The sequence below is a fragment of the Polypterus senegalus genome, chromosome 7 (genome assembly GCF_016835505.1).
Source record: "Polypterus senegalus isolate Bchr_013 chromosome 7, ASM1683550v1, whole genome shotgun sequence".
Taxonomy (NCBI): Eukaryota; Metazoa; Chordata; class Cladistia; order Polypteriformes; family Polypteridae; genus Polypterus; species Polypterus senegalus.
The window spans coordinates 192,365,653-192,381,604 of record NC_053160.1 but is presented as its reverse complement, the minus strand read 5'-3'; the positions used below and the strand labels follow the sequence as shown (position 1 = coordinate 192,381,604).

Below are 15,952 nucleotides of genomic sequence, written 5' to 3'. Positions count from 1 at the left end.
ACTGTGAAAGGGTCCTCTGAAAATCATGTGGGTGAGGGTCCCCTGGGGGTCTTTAAAGCACCAAGAGTGAGACCAAGGGGACACAAATGCCATGCAGCTGGCATCAGGGCACACCTTCACGCCAGTCCACTGCAGGTCTGTTGGCTCGAAGCTCCAAAGCGGACCACCGTTTCCCAACCGCTTTATCAGAAGTCAAGGCTGAGCCAGCGGAAAGACGCCCTGAACAGTCGGTTAGCTAACTGGCGCCACTACAGTGCCAGTTAATGAGTAACTAAGTGTGAGGACACTCACTCTGTGATCTCCACCCGCCGGAGAAAGGCGCTATATGAGTAAAGGCTGCCATCCCACCCAAAGGCGGAAGCCCCTGGAGAAGCGAGGCGTCACTTCAGTTTATTTATTTACTCGAGATCATCCATCCATCCATCTTCTCAGCCAGGTCAGAATGCCAGCAGCTCAGGGCACATCGATGGGGATGCCAGCCTATCACAGGACACCTGACATTCACTCAGGGCCACTTCAGAGTCACCCATTCAGGTGACGAACGGGCCGCGATTTGAACCTGAGACTTGGGGGTCTGTGAGGCCACAGTGCTAAGTGCTGCAGCACCACTTCATAAAAGTAATGAAAGGGTGGCACGATGGCACAGGGGTTAGCGCTGCTGTCTTACAAATCTCATCACAGGGCACCTGTCATTCACATAGGGCCCCTCCAGAGTCACCCATTGAGCTGACAAACACAACAGAGCCCAGCTGCAGACCTCCAGATCTCCATGCCATTGAGGAGGTTGTCACATCATGTTATACGTCTGTGGTGATGCCAGTTTACACGGGGGGCAAGATTAGGATTGGGGGCGAGTTATCTGACTCAGGTGACGAAAACCTGCAATCCCACTGGCTGTCCAGTAGACCTGAGGAGGTCTGCAGCTGGACCCTCTCTGCCCTCAAACCCAACCTTTGCCCACTCTGTGCCCCACATGTACAGCACTTTCACACATGCTCACTCATGGCACTGAAAAATGAGATGGAGTGGGCACGTGGGGAAAATGGGACACAAATGGGGGGGCTGTATGTTTGACTTAGATCAATCAGGTGACTCGCGTCAGAGCCGGCAGCGTCCTCAAAAGTAATAAAGTGGGAGCTCCTTGCATGTGTGACAGCCCCCAGTCTGTTTTTTAGCCACGCCCACCGTGTGCCCACACGTGTGCAGAGGCGGACTCTGCATGACACTTTATGACATAATCAGCCAGCATTGTCAAAGGTGGTTTAGTGAACACACACATGGGTCACAGATCGACAGATGGGGGGGGGCTTAAACACCACTCAACTCTCCCCACGTAACGCGCGCACGCGCACGCACGTACGCACACGCGCCCGCGCACGCGCTGTAATTTCAGCATTGAGCCCAAAACGCTCAGACTGGCTGATTAATTTAAAACGCCATTAGGAGAAAAGTGGAGACGAAGAGCAAAAGACCTGCAGCCAGTGGGGGTCCCGGGGCAGACTCGCCTCTCGTTACTTTTTAACGTGTCTGTGGCGGGACGACCCCCTTTTACAGGCGCTCAGCAGCAGACGCACGAGCGGTCAAGGGTCGGGTGTCACGTTAATATTAACCCGCCGCCTCCATAAATTCTCTTTCCGTTTCTGTTTTTTTTTTTTTGCTCACTCGCAGACGGCCGACCACCCGAGCAGGCAGACATGACGACAGCAGGCAAGGTAGGGGTCGCGCAATGTAACTGAGTTATTTGTAGAGACGGGCTGCGCAAGGCGCGATATCCTGTGAGCTTTGCTCGGTGGGGCTGGAGAGGCGATGCCCCGTCACGACTAGGCATCAGTGGGGTCGTCTCTAACTCAGTCCTGGGGGTCCCCCGTGGCTGCAGGCTTTAGCTCGTTTAAGTCGCCCGTCTTCTTCATTTCTGAGACGCGTTTGAATTTTTTGCGGTGTAGCACCTGCACAAAGCGACTGAAATGACGATGATGATGGTGATGGCTAGCCTTTAAAACCCGGAGAAGACCCTAAACGACCCCAACGTCGCCCACACACACACACACACGGATGCCCGGTAAATGCCAACACAAATGCAGCAAACACACAAATTGAGAACATGCAGCGTAGTTAATGGAAGCAGGATTCCAAATCAAAGGGGGGCTCGACGAGGGGTCCCGCATCCTGAGGTGACGCGACAAGACAGACCAGGCAGGCATGCGATTGAACCCCGAAAATGTCCGCTTACACCGCAATGGCCAACCTGTAGCGACAACTGAAACCCGCCGAGGGAGACCCCAATCGCCACCACTAGAGGGCTTGAGGTTGACGTTAAATAGGTAGCTAGATATGAAAGGCACTATATAACTGACCCCCGGGAGACATTCATATGCACAGAGCAGCTTAGAGACTCACCGGACAGCCAGTCGGTAAATAAGTGAATACACGTAACGAGTGCATTAAATGGCAGTGGGCAACAGAGACCCCCAGAAGCACTTCTTAGCTCCGCGAGAGCGTCGCCTGCAGGGCATGCAGGGGACTTTTCATGATGGCGTCTAATCCTCTTTTCCACAATGTGTCCCGAGTCCCAAAATCTCCAAGTGGGTGTCGATATACACAAAGCTGGCATCTTGAGGCCTACGTCTGATTATATGGTGCCATCTGAAGGTGCTTTCTAGGGCCCACAGCACAAGGAAATGGACACCACTGCCTCATGGGTCCCATCTCTGGGGTCACTCGCTGTCTGTGTGAAGTCCACAAGTCTCCCCCGAGTCCAGACAGTAGCTGTGAGTGGGCCGTGAGGTGGACTGGTGCCCTCATCCAGAGCCGTTTGTGCCCGGTGATGCCAGGATAGGCTGCATTGTGTGACCTTGAGCAGGTTTGTGAGTGCCACGTTACGTCTTGTTAGGACCTCCAAAATCCCCGCTCTTGACAGGACCACCAACTTTTGGAGTGTGAGGCCGAGAAAAGCTAAAGCACCGGAGGGCCACAAGATGGCCGCCAGTGTGTCTTCTCTATAGCGTCTTAAATGGCGACCCCCATAGTAAGAGTGTCGCGTCTGAACAGCAGGTCCTCAAGTGCCCACCGTGCACACATGCAGTGCCAGTGCCTTGTCACCCGCCAGTGTAGGTGAGCCCCCCTAAAACGCCCACCTGTGACCACGAGAGCCTCGGGTTTAGTGAAGAACTACTTGGACTTTCAAACAAGTGCAGCACAAGGGAGACTCTGAGTCCGATACGACTGAAGGGTGTCGCCAGCGGGGGGGCATCGTGGGCTCTCTGAGGTGGGCTGGCTGACCGACCTCGATGTCCTCACACAGGTTATCAAGTGCAAGGCCGCCGTTGCCTGGGAGCCCGAGAAGCCGCTGACCATGGAAGAAATCGAGGTGGCCCCTCCGCAGGCCCATGAAGTCCGCCTGAAGGTAAGCGGAGGTCTGCGGGTGACGGGGTGGGGACACCTGATGGGGACGCCTTTGGTCTTTCAGGTTTTGGCTTTTCTTGTTCGCCTCACCCTGACGTCTCCAAGTTGAAGTCGCAGTCATTAAGACGAGTTGGGCGCGTCACCGTCTCTGTCAGCAGCGCCTGTTCCTGGGGTCATCAAGTCAGGCGTGGCGGTGACAAAGGGGGTGGGTGACCCGTGCTGCCCCTCACTCTTGGACGCTGTCACTTGTGCACAGCTCGTCTGTCTGGCTTGTCAAATGGAGCAGAGGCCGCGCTTTGGAGGGGGTCTCAGTGTCTGAGTGTCACCTGATCGGCGCTCAGTGGTGACTTTTCAGTCACTGAGGCTCGTCATCCATTCAGTAAGTCATCGAAGCTTCAGGGTCCGCCTTTATCGAGCGCTTTACACGCAGCTGAGAGTTTGTCCCACCTCAGGTCAGGAATGAACATCCCAAAGCCGGAGCCTTCTGTCCTCCGTGATTCCTCTTTGCTTTGTTCGCCATCCCGTTTTGGGCTTCTCTCTGGTCAGCTTCACCCTCCTGCCTATTGAGTCCTCATCAGTGGCTGTGTCCCAACTCCAAGCCCCCCATTTACTGATTGGGCGTGTCCAGAACCCCTTCCAGGTAAGTGTTTGCAAGTGCTTCTGGGTTCCACAAAGGCCTCCACGTGGCAGTGCCAGGTGTCCCTGCAGGAGGCTGTCTGCCCACCCAGCAGTCCTGTGAGTCTCATGGCCTGGGGGACATGTTGGCAGTCCCACCGCTCAGGGGTGTAAAATGTGATCTTCTCTGAAGACTGAGATGAAGCTCATGTGTTTCACCACACAGGTGGTCGCCACTGGCGTGTGCCACTCCGACTACTACGTCCTGTATGAAGATATCAGAGACTACGCCTTTCCATGTGTCCTGGGACACGAAGGAGCCGGAATTGTGGAGAGCGTTGGGCCGGGAGTGACGAGATTCAAGCCTGGTGAGACCCCCACGTTGGTGTTTGACAGAAGTCTTGAGGTTTGTTTAAGGAGGCCTGAGCGGGTCGGTGATGTTCTTTGTATATAGCGCCTTTCATGGCTCAGCGACTGTCTCTTCTTCTTCTTCTTCTTCCTCTCTGCTGCTATTCCTTTGCCGGCTGTTGGCCGTCCGCCCCGTCTGTCACAGGGGGTCTTTGTTTTTCTCCTCTCGTTTTGGGTTTTATTTCTTTGCTACTTAAGATGTTCCACCAGCCTGGCGCCGCTCTCTGCTAAGTTGTTAGTTTGCGTCTCCCGCTCTCGTTCTTGACATTACATCCACCAGCAGGTCCTCGTCACTTGTCACTCGTCACTATTACAAATGCATACAGTAAAAGGGACCAATCAGGTTACAGTTCAGTGTTGTTCCGGCGCAGCCAATCAAACGCCGTATTTCATTCAAAACTAAAAGCCTTGTAGCGCTTGGCAGTGCCCCCCCGTGCGTCCCATTCACCCGCTGAATGTGCTTTGTGACCCCCAGGAGCCTCTGCTCTCTAGAATTGTCCTTTAAATGTGAAGAAGCGCATTGAGGTGAGCTGAAGCCCCTGAAGCCCCCCAAAGCCGCGCCTTTTTAATTTGGCCCTGACGTCCTGTCAGTCCTACGTAAAGCGCAGGTACGTTTGCAGCCGTTGAGTCGGGCGTTTGCCACTCTTAGCGCAGGCTGGAGAGACTGGCATACAGTTGGCGAATCACGGACGTGAAAATGGATGCGTCCGGACTGTGCGCGCCACTTTCAATTCAAAGTGTTTGCCAGCTGTTGTGTGATTAGAGATCATTGGTCTGCTTTTCATTTTTGAGCTTCCTAGGAAGGCAGAATATCTCATAAAAACCGAAAACGCAGGGCGAAAGGGTTCATCTCGGACAAGAAGCCTTGTTGAGGGGTCTCTTGTGCTCACGGAGAGGGCAGAGTCGGGTTCAAGCGCGATCTCGGGGGTCTTGCTGTCTGAGCTCGGGGAAAGCCGACAGAGCGGCGCGGGGGGCTTGTGGAGTGAAGGTGGGAGATTTGTGTCAACTCCGATTCTGCTCGTCTCTTACTCCGTCTTGCACCGAATTGTAAAGTGTGTGACTTCAATTGTCTCGGTGGGAGAAAGTGTGGCAGAACGTCCAGAGTGAGCCTCCCAGTGTCCTTTAGTTCTGTGGTACTGAAGTGGAGTCCGCCAGAGGGGAGACGTCGCTCTGAGGAGCGCATTCAAAATACGACTGGACTGGTAAAGGCCTGGCGGCGCCTCGAGGTGTCATTGCGCTCAATTCCAGGAGCGGGTCATTTGACTCAGCTGGGAGCCAACGGGCGCCACAAGCCACGGCTCTGAGATGGCGGGCGGTGGGTGCGGTGGGTGCGGCGAGTGCCCTCGTGGACGCCGTCATCAAGCCAAGCGCTCCGAGATCTCAGGCTGGGCCTCCAAGTCTTCTTTCTGCTGCCGTCTGCCGCGTTCCAGTTGCACGTGTGGTGTGCCAGTCACTGCCGGGAGCTCCGCTGTCCCTGGTGGTCCTCTGTGAATGGCGAGTCGTTGTGCTTCGCTCTTCTCGCCCCTCGTGATTTACTGGATGTTTGCAGCGGTTGCTCTTTAATTTTTTTCTGCTCTTCGGAGCTTCACAGTATGACGGAGCGTTTTCATCGTGAAGCGAAACTGTTTTAATATCTAAAGATTCCGAGTCTACCCTGTGGTGGGCATTCTTAACGCTGCGTCGATTTTCAGTGCGTCTTTTGTATTCGTATCGACTCCGTTGTGAGCTCTTTGCTTCCTCTTTTCTTCCTCTTCCTCTTCTTCTCCTCCTCCTCTCTGTCTGTCTGTCGACTGCTGCCGGGTATCCCAGCAGGGGAGGCACTGCGCCTGTCCCACCTGCACTCACCAGTGCCACGCTTCAGGCCACCGCCGCTGGCAGATTTGGGGCGGTGTGACCGTCCTTTAAAAGTGAAATCAGATGAACGTCTTTTGAGATTTTTGACTTTTCTGACTTTTACTCAGGAAGTTTGGTTACTTCAGAGAAAGTGGAAAGATTGGCCTTTACTTGAGTGTCATCTCCGAGGACGTTTTACAGGAAGCCCGCCACTTCTCCTTTATTTATTTTATTTCTGTCTTTGGTTTGTGTTTTCCAGGAGACAAAGTGATCCCCCTCTTCGCCTCCCAGTGTGGGGAGTGCCTGCTGTGCCTGAGCGACAGAACGAACCAATGTGTGAAGAACTGGTAAGGCACTTATGACGCTGTCCCCAATGTGTGTGACAGATGGTGGCCTCTTGGAGTCACCAGGCGTCCATCTCCATCAAAGGTGACACAGTGCAGGTGGGCCTGGGGGACATGAGGCTCCTGTTATTAGTCCAGTGAGCAGTGACAGGATGTAAAGGGGGTGTGGCCAGGGTGACAGGCGAAGGGGACGAAAAATGTTAGTCTGGACTACAAAATGGGGGGCCTGAAACTTGGAAGGACTGAAAGTGGACCGGTCAGTGAGAGTGGACAGCAGCCATCATGAAGGCTAATAGAGTGTCCGGTTATATAGTGCCTTGCCTTCATCAGTCGACTGCGTGACACACACGTCACTCACCTGCTTAGGCATTTGGGCTGAGCGTCACCATCTTACGATGACATCTTTAAGGTCTGAAGAGAGCCGATGACCTCGAGGACTTCAGGAAGCCAATGAGCGAGATCACCCGAGACACTGAGGGAGGAAAACGTCGACCGTCATAGAAACGCAAAGAGACCAAAGGACGTGCATTGTGGGTAAAGTGAAGGGCAGACGTGATTAAGGAAAGACCGCAAGAACAGGAGTGCTGGTGAGCAGGGCGTCACACGAGGAGACGATGGCCAGATTGGCGTGAATTGGCAGAAGGCCACAAACTCAAAGAAGAGGTGGACTATGGCAGGGGTCCGCAGGTCCAGTCCAGGCTTTCCGTAATTAGAAGGTGGGCCTGGCAGCTTGTGAAACTTGACCACTCATTCTATGGCTTCATCGAGGTTTGAGTCTCCCAAGATAAACGTTTACAACGTTTAGCCAAATGTTCGGTGGTCCTGCCCTCCCCTCTCGTGTATTCATTGGTTTGTGTTGACGCAGACCCTTTGTCATTGGCACCTCATTACTGACAGATGGCCAGTTAAGAAAAACGGGCAGGAATTCAAACCAAAGCGCAAACTGATTCAGAATTAAGAGTCGTAACCAACAAAAACGGGTCCTGATTAAAAAAACTGAATAAAGCAAAAACACGCGGACCTCCGGGCCACCGGGCCACCGGGAGAGGAGCTGAGGGTCCAGCGGGGGGCAGCGCTGGGCCACAAACGGGCAACGAGAACGGCCTCATGTGCACGCCAGTCAGATGTGACGAGGACGCCACACGAGACGGAAGGGCAGGTCACAGAGGATCAGAGGCATTGACACAATGCAGACCTGTGCAGGATGACATTGAGATTGAAAATAAATCGAATAAAACACGAGGACCACCCGGGAGTTGTAGAGGACTCGTCCCTATCAGCCACCAGACGGTGGGCACAAGAAGGCTAATGGGAAGTCGGGTTATATAGCGCCCTGACGAGTGGGGTGGGGCCTCCTCTGGAGTCCTGGGTGCACTTTGGGGTCTCCATGGGGTCCCAGAGGCTGAAGATGACCACATGCAGAAGTGGTTAGCGGGCCAGTAGGATGTTGGCGTTTCTAGCGCCCACCAACCACATGTGCAGCACCGGTCAAGAGACCACCCATGCTGCTCTCTCGCGGAGTCCTCCATATTGTAAAGAAGGCACAGCAATGGCAGCTGAGCCAGGTGAGGGTGTAGGATTCTGAAGGCCATGACGATGGAGGATCCCAGATGTTAGGAATCCTACGGAGGCCAATAAGCTTGTTAACGGCAGATTTCACAGAAATGTTAGAAAAAGAACAAGGGACACCTGGAATAAGTGGCCAAGTTGTGCGGTGGGCCGTAGGACTTTAGGGGCCTTCAGAGCACAACTTGATGTTATTTTGGGCAGTCGAGTTGATGAGGATGGAGGAGCTTGCTGGCCTGAATGGCTTCTTCATCGTAACTCTTGTAAGGTTCTCATGTTTGAAGGGAGGAAGGTCAAAAATGCAGGAGTGAGGGGGGCTGCTGAAGTGTCTAGGGGTCACGCCCTGATAACATTACAGATGTCCTCCACATTATGATTTATGGACAGTGAACAACATAAGGAAGGCCGCAAACCACTGGGCACCAAGATCTTCTGGTGGGTTTCTAGGTGGGCATCCATGCTACTCGGCCAGACGTTGGGGTCTCCACCTCGGTATTTTGGTCTGCATTCTTATGACCCCTTTTGTGTGAGGAAATGCCTTCTGGTTGCCATCCTGATTCATTTCCAGTGCTGTCCTTGAGCCTGTGAAGCCCCCCAAAGTCCACCCGTCCATTCCAGTGTTTAACTGCAGCCTCGGCCGAGTCCACTAAGGTGACCCCAACATCAACAGAGCCCAACGCACGTCACCACCACCGCTCAACAAGCACATCAGTGGACATTTGTGAGGTGACAAGTGTGCAAGCTGAAGTGTTAAATATGATGAAATATTAAAATCTATTCGCCAAGTTAAATCAGGGGGCTTTTCTTTTTGCTTTTTTTACTTCACGTCCAGGACTCTGGCAGACAAGGACATGAAGAGTAAAAGTCGCTTCACGTGCAAAGGCAAAGTCATCATCCAGTTCATGGGCACCAGCACCTTCTCCGAGTACACGGTGGTCCCAGAGGTGGCTTTGGCCAAGATTCCTGACAGCGCGCCCCTCGACAAGGTCTGCCTGCTGGGCTGTGGCATCTCCACGGGCTACGGAGCGGCGATCAACTCGGCCAAGGTCTGTGCTTTAGTGTGGGGGGCCACTGAGTGGCCTTTAGGCTTCACCTGAGTGGGCGGTCAGCACTGGCACTGTGTCCTGGGGGGGGAAGGGGGCACTACAAATGGCACAGGGTCAGTGCTGGGAAATGCACTGTGGGAAGGTCTCTCCACTTACTGGAGGACACCCACCAGACATGGCAGAAATCACAGGCTGACACTCGACTGGCGAATGGCACACGCCAGTCAGTTTCAGCAGGGTGGTCTCTCACCCCACCGTCACTCTGTGCAGGTCCAGCCGGGCTCCACCTGTGCCGTGTTTGGACTCGGCGCCGTCGGCCTAGCGGCTGTCATGGGCTGCCAGGCGGCCGGAGCGTCTCGCATCATCGCAGTGGACATCAACGAGGACAAATCCAGCAAGGCTAAGGAGTTCGGAGCCACCGACTTCGTCAACCCCAAGGACTACAAGAAGCCCATCCAGGAGGTGCTGATGGAGATGACGGACGGCGGCGTCGACTTTTCTCTGGAGTGCGCCGGCAACGTGGACGTCATGGTGAGTGTGGTGAGGTGACGCCGCTGATGTTTCCAGGACCCCCCGTTCACATTACGCGTGGGTTTGTGAGGTTGAGCCCCCACGTTGGGTTTTCGTTAGCTCCACATTCTGTTCCTTACATCACAGCCATTTTGTTGCTAGGTTGACATGTCATGGTGTTAGGGCGTGTCCTCAGAGGTCGTAACCGTTGGATGCACTTCCTGTTTGAGTTTGCCGTTTTCTCGACTGGCCTTGTGCTCCTTAAAACTCTTTTTCCGTGAACTTTTTGTGGTTTCCCACTCGTGTTTGATTTGTTTCCAGGTTTTCAATTCCGTTTTTCTACATCGTCTTCTCTCCTGATTCCAGTTTAACTATCTGTCCCTCGTTCACCAGTTCAATCACAAAGAGGACTGAGACGGACTTAGAAGAAGAAATGTTGTCCGAAGCCGCGCTAAGTTCATGAACCAAACATCAAAACCAACCTGTCGTCGTCGAGCCTGACCGCGTTCTAAAAGTCGGGAGGATCAAAGCGCCGGGCATCCGCCAGAAAGTCGATACACAGAAATGCGCTCAATCCAGTCGCCGGCTTCTGTCTGCAAACTCAAAGAAGCAGGAAGTCTTCACGCTGACCTTTACACCCACTTACTGCTGACATCACTTCCTGTCCTCTAAGCCTGAAACAAAATGGCTGCATTTATAATAAAACAAGATGGCTTCACAGGAAAATGTGAAAATATCTTTAAATAAGTGAAGTGGGAAAAAAGATTCAAAACCAAAGCAAATTCTAACAGACCCTCCTCTGGGCTTAAGGAGACGCCTAGCAGGAAATCGAGACCCCGGAGGTCCTCGTAATGAACCCACAGGCGTCCTTAACAATGAACTGAAGGTTCAATTCTTCACTCCGTCAACGAGAATCAACGGTGGGCTGAAACCATCACAGGGAATGGAAGGAGGAGAAGGAGTAGTAGAAGGTACAAAATACGGCCAGATACGTGAACTGTGGCGACACCCTAAGAAACGGGAGCAACTCGTCTCCGAGTAACGGGCATGGCAGACAAACCGTGGTGCCAGTTTACGAGTCAGAACCCGTAGGCAGATGTCTCGCTTCTGGCCTGCCGTAATGATGGCTCTGCCCTGCGTCTGCGGTCTGCAAAGTGTTTGGCAGAAGCCTCTGCCATCATCAGGTTGTCCTGAGCAAGCCGATATATAAAGAGGAGTAAGATGGTCCAAAAGAGACCAGAAGCTGCGTGTGTGTGTGTGTGGCTGGTGGGTTTCAGATGGCCCCAGAGGATGTGCCAATCTGAGTCGATGGGTTTGATTTCCTTTCCAGAGAAGTGCGCTCGAGTCGACGAGACGTGCCTGGGGAGTCAGCGTTATCGTCGGCTGGGTGGCCATAAAGGACGTTTCTACTAAGCCGGTGGACCTGATCTGTGGGCGCACCTGGAAGGGCAGCAGCTTTGGAGGTAAAGTGACCCCCCGGCTTAATCGTTCCTCTTATTACAAACTGAATGGGGACACAAACTCTCTTTTTTTTCCTGCCAGGCTGGAAGAGCGTGCAGAGCATTCCCAAGCTGGTCTCTGACTACATGGAGAAGAAGATCAAGCTGGATGAGTTCATAACTCACATGATGCCTTTGGAGAAAGTCAACGAGGCGTTTGACCTGATGGTCGCTGGAAAAAGGTGAGTTAGTGTGCACGCCTGGACTCCTACCCGACTCTTCATCTTTGATCACGGCCTGTCTCCCACTCATAGCACTGCATTCGGTCTTCCAGAATTCAGAGCGTGCTGCCCTCAATCTAAAGTTACTCGATGATAACCGCCACAGATTCCAGATCAATGCTGGGGGTCCATGATTATGTTGTTGCCCCCTTTCCATGTTTCTAATGGTGTTGACGTTGATATGTCACATGATCTTGCAAAGGCCCATGTGATCAGAGACCGAGCGATGGTGAGTCTCAGTTGGCAAGGAAATGGAGTCTGAGAAAAGGGCACAAGTGAAAGAGCAGGTAGGGGTCCGAAGAAGATGAAAGACAAAATCGAAACCAAATATATGAACCAAAAATCGAAGTCGAGATGAACGTAGCAAAAGGCTTCTCGGCAGAGTCGAGGTCTGCGCCGGTGCACATGATGACGTTCTTCCCGCCTTTGCACTTTTCTAATCATTTGAACGGCGACACTTCTCAAGATATGATGGAGGTCCGTGTGAGCACCAACCGAGCTATGGTGGGAAAAAGGGGTGGGCAGCAATTCAAAGGTGGCAAGAGGGTCACAGATATTGAATTACAGAAAAGACACACAAGGAAATGGAGTTTGAGGAAAGGGACAGGCTGGGGGGCTGAAAAACACAAAAGATGAAATCTGAACCGGTGGTCCGCACCAAATACGCAAACCAACAATCGCAGTCGAGACGACCGTAACGAAAGGCTCCTCAATGAAGGGGCTTCTCCTTCTCCCTCAGTGGCACTCGGTTTGCCTCGTAGAATTGTCACACATGACGAGGGTCCCATGATGCCCTCCTACATACGTTGCAGTCGCTGACGAGCGGTTTACGAATTTTCATTCCTCGATATTTGATTTCTTTACAGGTGGACTGAGTTCTTTTCTATTCTATTTTGATGTTATCTTTTGTTCTCCTGAGACTCCTTGTTCTATTTTGTGGGCCTGTCGTAGAGATGTGTGTGTTTGGTTGCTTGGCGCTCGCACCCCAGAAGTCCTAGCGTGTTGCATTCGTTGACGAGCGGTTTGTTCATTTTTATGGCCTTGGGACATTTTCTCCGGTCTCCTATTGTTTTCGTGATACTTGATTTCTTTTTAGGTGGACTTATTTTGATGTTCTTTTGTTGGATGTTGTAAAGATTACTTGGATCTCGCACCCCAGAAGTCCTAGCGCGTGGCGTCAGGAGTGAGGTGTCCGTGCACCCTGTGCTGCGTCCAAGGCTGTGGATTCAACTTTAAATCGGGACTTCCCTTTCCTCCATTTTGATTCAAGGCCCCAGACTTCCCCAGCGTTTCCTTTGGCCTGCGAGTTTTGTGTAGCGGTGGGTCTGACACGCGGTAGATGTCTCGCCGGCTTGGACTTGTCTTCTGTTGCTCCATAATAACGGTTCTTCCTCTCTCTCTCGCCTGTTTTAAACGTCTGGTGGAGCACAATGAAGAAATCTCGCACATCACACGCCGGCAGCGGACGTCGCAGTTCTGAATAACAAGACCGCTCGCTGTTTGTGGCCTCGTGGTGCTCTGCTGTTAACGCAAGAGAGCGGATTTGATTGAAAAGGGCGAGAAGGTGAAACGCAGTCGAGAGAATCGCGTGGAGCTCGTCGCTAGAGGATCAAAAGGCACTGCCGTGAAAGTCAAACTGAAGTTGTAGCTGAAACTAAGAACTTCAGACCAGTCTCGCGCAAATCGTTCACCATCTGGTGACCTTTAACCCGTTGCACATGGCAGCACGAGTCCCTAGCAACAGCATAGCAACCACGCCTGAAAAGAGCGCCATCCATACGATCAAAACTGAAATCTCCAACACCCAAAATGGAGAAAAGTCAGCAAAGACCTCGGTGAAACCTCCTTCAGCACGCACAGAACATGCTGGGCCCCTTCTTCATGTCACCCGTATTTGTAATCGTTTAGTCGCTTTGTGTCCTCGTGTCACTTGTGTGACCGCGGCGCGGCGTGTGGCGTCGTGACTGCAGGTGGCACCACAGCGAGTGTCTAAGACTCTAATGGCGCTTTTCCACTGCATAGTACGGCACAGCTCACCTTGGTTCGGCGTGTTCAGCTCGGTTTGCGTTTCGACTGCAGTTTAGCACCGCTTTAGAGTGGGCGGGATTATTCACGTGTCGTTAGAGTTGCTCCGCCTCGTAAACGCGCCACAAACAAACACACAACAATGGAGCATATCGACGGAATGGTGTTCTTTTTCATTCCACGTCGCCCCATCCAGCTCTTGCTGGATCTGCTCCTCGGCTACCAACGAGAGGAACGTCTGTACTTCCTCAATAGACCACGAAACGGCCATTTTTGGTTAAAGGTGCGTCCGAACCTTCGCTGGCTGTGCTAAAATCTAGCGGGTCTGTTGTGTCTCGTGTCGCAAGTTCAGTGACGCAGTAATGGCGATTTTCTCCGGCCAATCGGTGACCAGCAGAGTTTACACGTCACGTTTTGGTAACGGTTCGGCGCGCTTGGAACCTCGGCTGAGGTGGCACTAAATAAAGGACCAGGTACTGTTCCCAGTGGAAACCCCCCAAAAGTGAGCTGAACTGAAGCGTGTCGTGCCGTACTCTGCAGTGGAAAGCGCCATAAGGGATGCCCACCACACCGCACTGCGCTCCACTGGCCTCATGAGGTCTTTGTTCATTTTTAAGACCTTATGTTGGTTTTTCATTTTCTGCTTTTGTGGAGTAAAACTAAAAAAAATGAAACAAAACCCAACATCCTGAAATATAACAACAAAAAAAGCAAAAATCCAAAACTCGACACACAAAACTGCATTTCAAGCGAGGACACCTGTGGTGGTCCGCTTCATGCTGCGATGTCAACCCGTGGTGGCTGTGGGCTCGTCTCACTTCTTTTATTAACGGGGCGACTGGCACGCATTCCCTTCGCAGGGTGGTCCGGTGACTGAGTGACTGGCACTGCTCTCAGTTGGGTGACCCTCTGTGTGGCCAACTGAGTGGTCCCTCGGCACTGGGTAGGGTCGGGGCGTCCTGCCATGAAAGGGTCTCCCAGCTGGGTGTCATTCCTTACTCATGTTGAGGACCCCTGGGTGGACTTCGGCCCCCACAACCCTAAACCGGTGTCACATGTGGAGTATGGAGGGCCAAGTCCGACTTCTGAACCTTAGAATGCCGACGGAAGACCAGCAAAGCCACAAACGCCAGCGACTGTGTTGTCGACTGGGACATCGAGGTGCCCGCTGTGCCTGCTGTCTGTCACTGATGCTTTCTTTCCTGTCTTTCAGCATTCGGACCGTCCTGACGATGTAAAGAGTGGTGACCACCTTAGGACCTTCAGCCTCCCCAAAGAGTTCATGAAATAAAAAATGAAACCCAATGCTGGGTGCCACTTGACTGACATCGTCATCATGTCCTTCATCGGTCACTAAGGCCAGACACCGCTATTCATGCAGTGGGGGTCTCGCAGCAAAGCCTATAGTGGGGGTAGGCTGGGAAATTCTTTAATACAAGCAAAGTGTCAAAAATATTTTTTGTGTCCTGACTGATTTTGGTTCTGCCCAGCAGAGGGCGCCAGCTGCACACATGCCTGGCAATTGCATTGTGGCAAAGTCTGCTGAAAGCCACCAGAGTGTCAAAATAACTCGGAGAGCGCCACCTGGAGTTCATTGGGTGTGAGAGGTCATGTGAGCCAATGGTGTGCTTCAGGTCCCACTGGCCAATCGGGGGGCGACTCCATGTTTATGTGTTTGCATGCAGGGCGGGAGGGCAGACGAGTGCGGTGGTGGCATGAAACCCCTCCATTATATCTGAGAAATGCCAGGATGGGGTCTTCAAGTAAGAAATCCTGAGGAACTCCTGGTGGGCACACTGCAGTCCACCAATCAGGAGACCAAAGCTAATCAAGCCATGCTGAGAGTGGGCTCGGCTGCAGTTCACCTGTACCCGAGTGGGCACCATGCAGTCTGCCCAAGGGTCTCACCAGTGGCCGAGTGAGATTGTCCTGGAGAGGGGTGGTCCCCCTTGGGGGTCTGAAAGTGCACGAATATGCAGAAGAGCAGGTGGGGGCTTCGAGGGGGTCCCCTTAGAAATGTGGAGGGCGGTTTTCTAATGATGGGTTTGTTGTGTGGCTGTTGCCAGGACACAAACATTCACCGCGGGTACTCTTATGGCCGAATGGGGGGCACTGGTGGGTACCGAGCCACGTCAAGCACTGGGCTTCACCATGCGATCACGAGAGATTATTCAGAAATCACCGCTCTGGAGAGATGGAGGAAGAGGAGGAGGAGGTGAAGATGAAGACGTAGGCGAGAAGCAGAAGCAGGAATATCAAGCCAGCAGAGTCACAATCCACAGAGCAGTAAAGAGCCTGAAACCCACACCCACGATGGCGGACAGCGAGTCTGGTGGGACCCCACTTCTGGAGGCGTCTGAGGGCTGTTAACCCAAAATGGCTTTATGGAAATTCCAAAGCATAACGCAAAGCATAAAACAAAAGAGCTACACATACGAAATTCAGAGCGTAAGGTCCTTGGGGGTCCCTAAATGAATATCAGA

At 52.8% G+C, this 15,952-nt stretch overlaps 1 protein-coding gene across 1 annotated transcript; it reads left to right on the top strand.

The window, feature by feature from the left end:
• Positions 1 to 1,387: 1,387 nt before the first annotated feature.
• LOC120533122 (alcohol dehydrogenase 1-like) lies at positions 1,388 to 14,924 on the top strand. The gene is made up of 9 exons (XM_039759838.1): positions 1,388 to 1,712; positions 3,302 to 3,403; positions 4,244 to 4,385; positions 6,518 to 6,605; positions 9,001 to 9,214; positions 9,485 to 9,745; positions 11,055 to 11,187; positions 11,267 to 11,405; positions 14,683 to 14,924. Exons 1-9 carry the CDS (start codon positions 1,695 to 1,697, stop codon positions 14,705 to 14,707), a joined length of 1,122 nt encoding a protein of 373 aa, XP_039615772.1. The 5' UTR covers positions 1,388 to 1,694; the 3' UTR covers positions 14,708 to 14,924.
• The last annotated feature ends 1,028 nt before the right edge of the window (positions 14,925 to 15,952 follow it).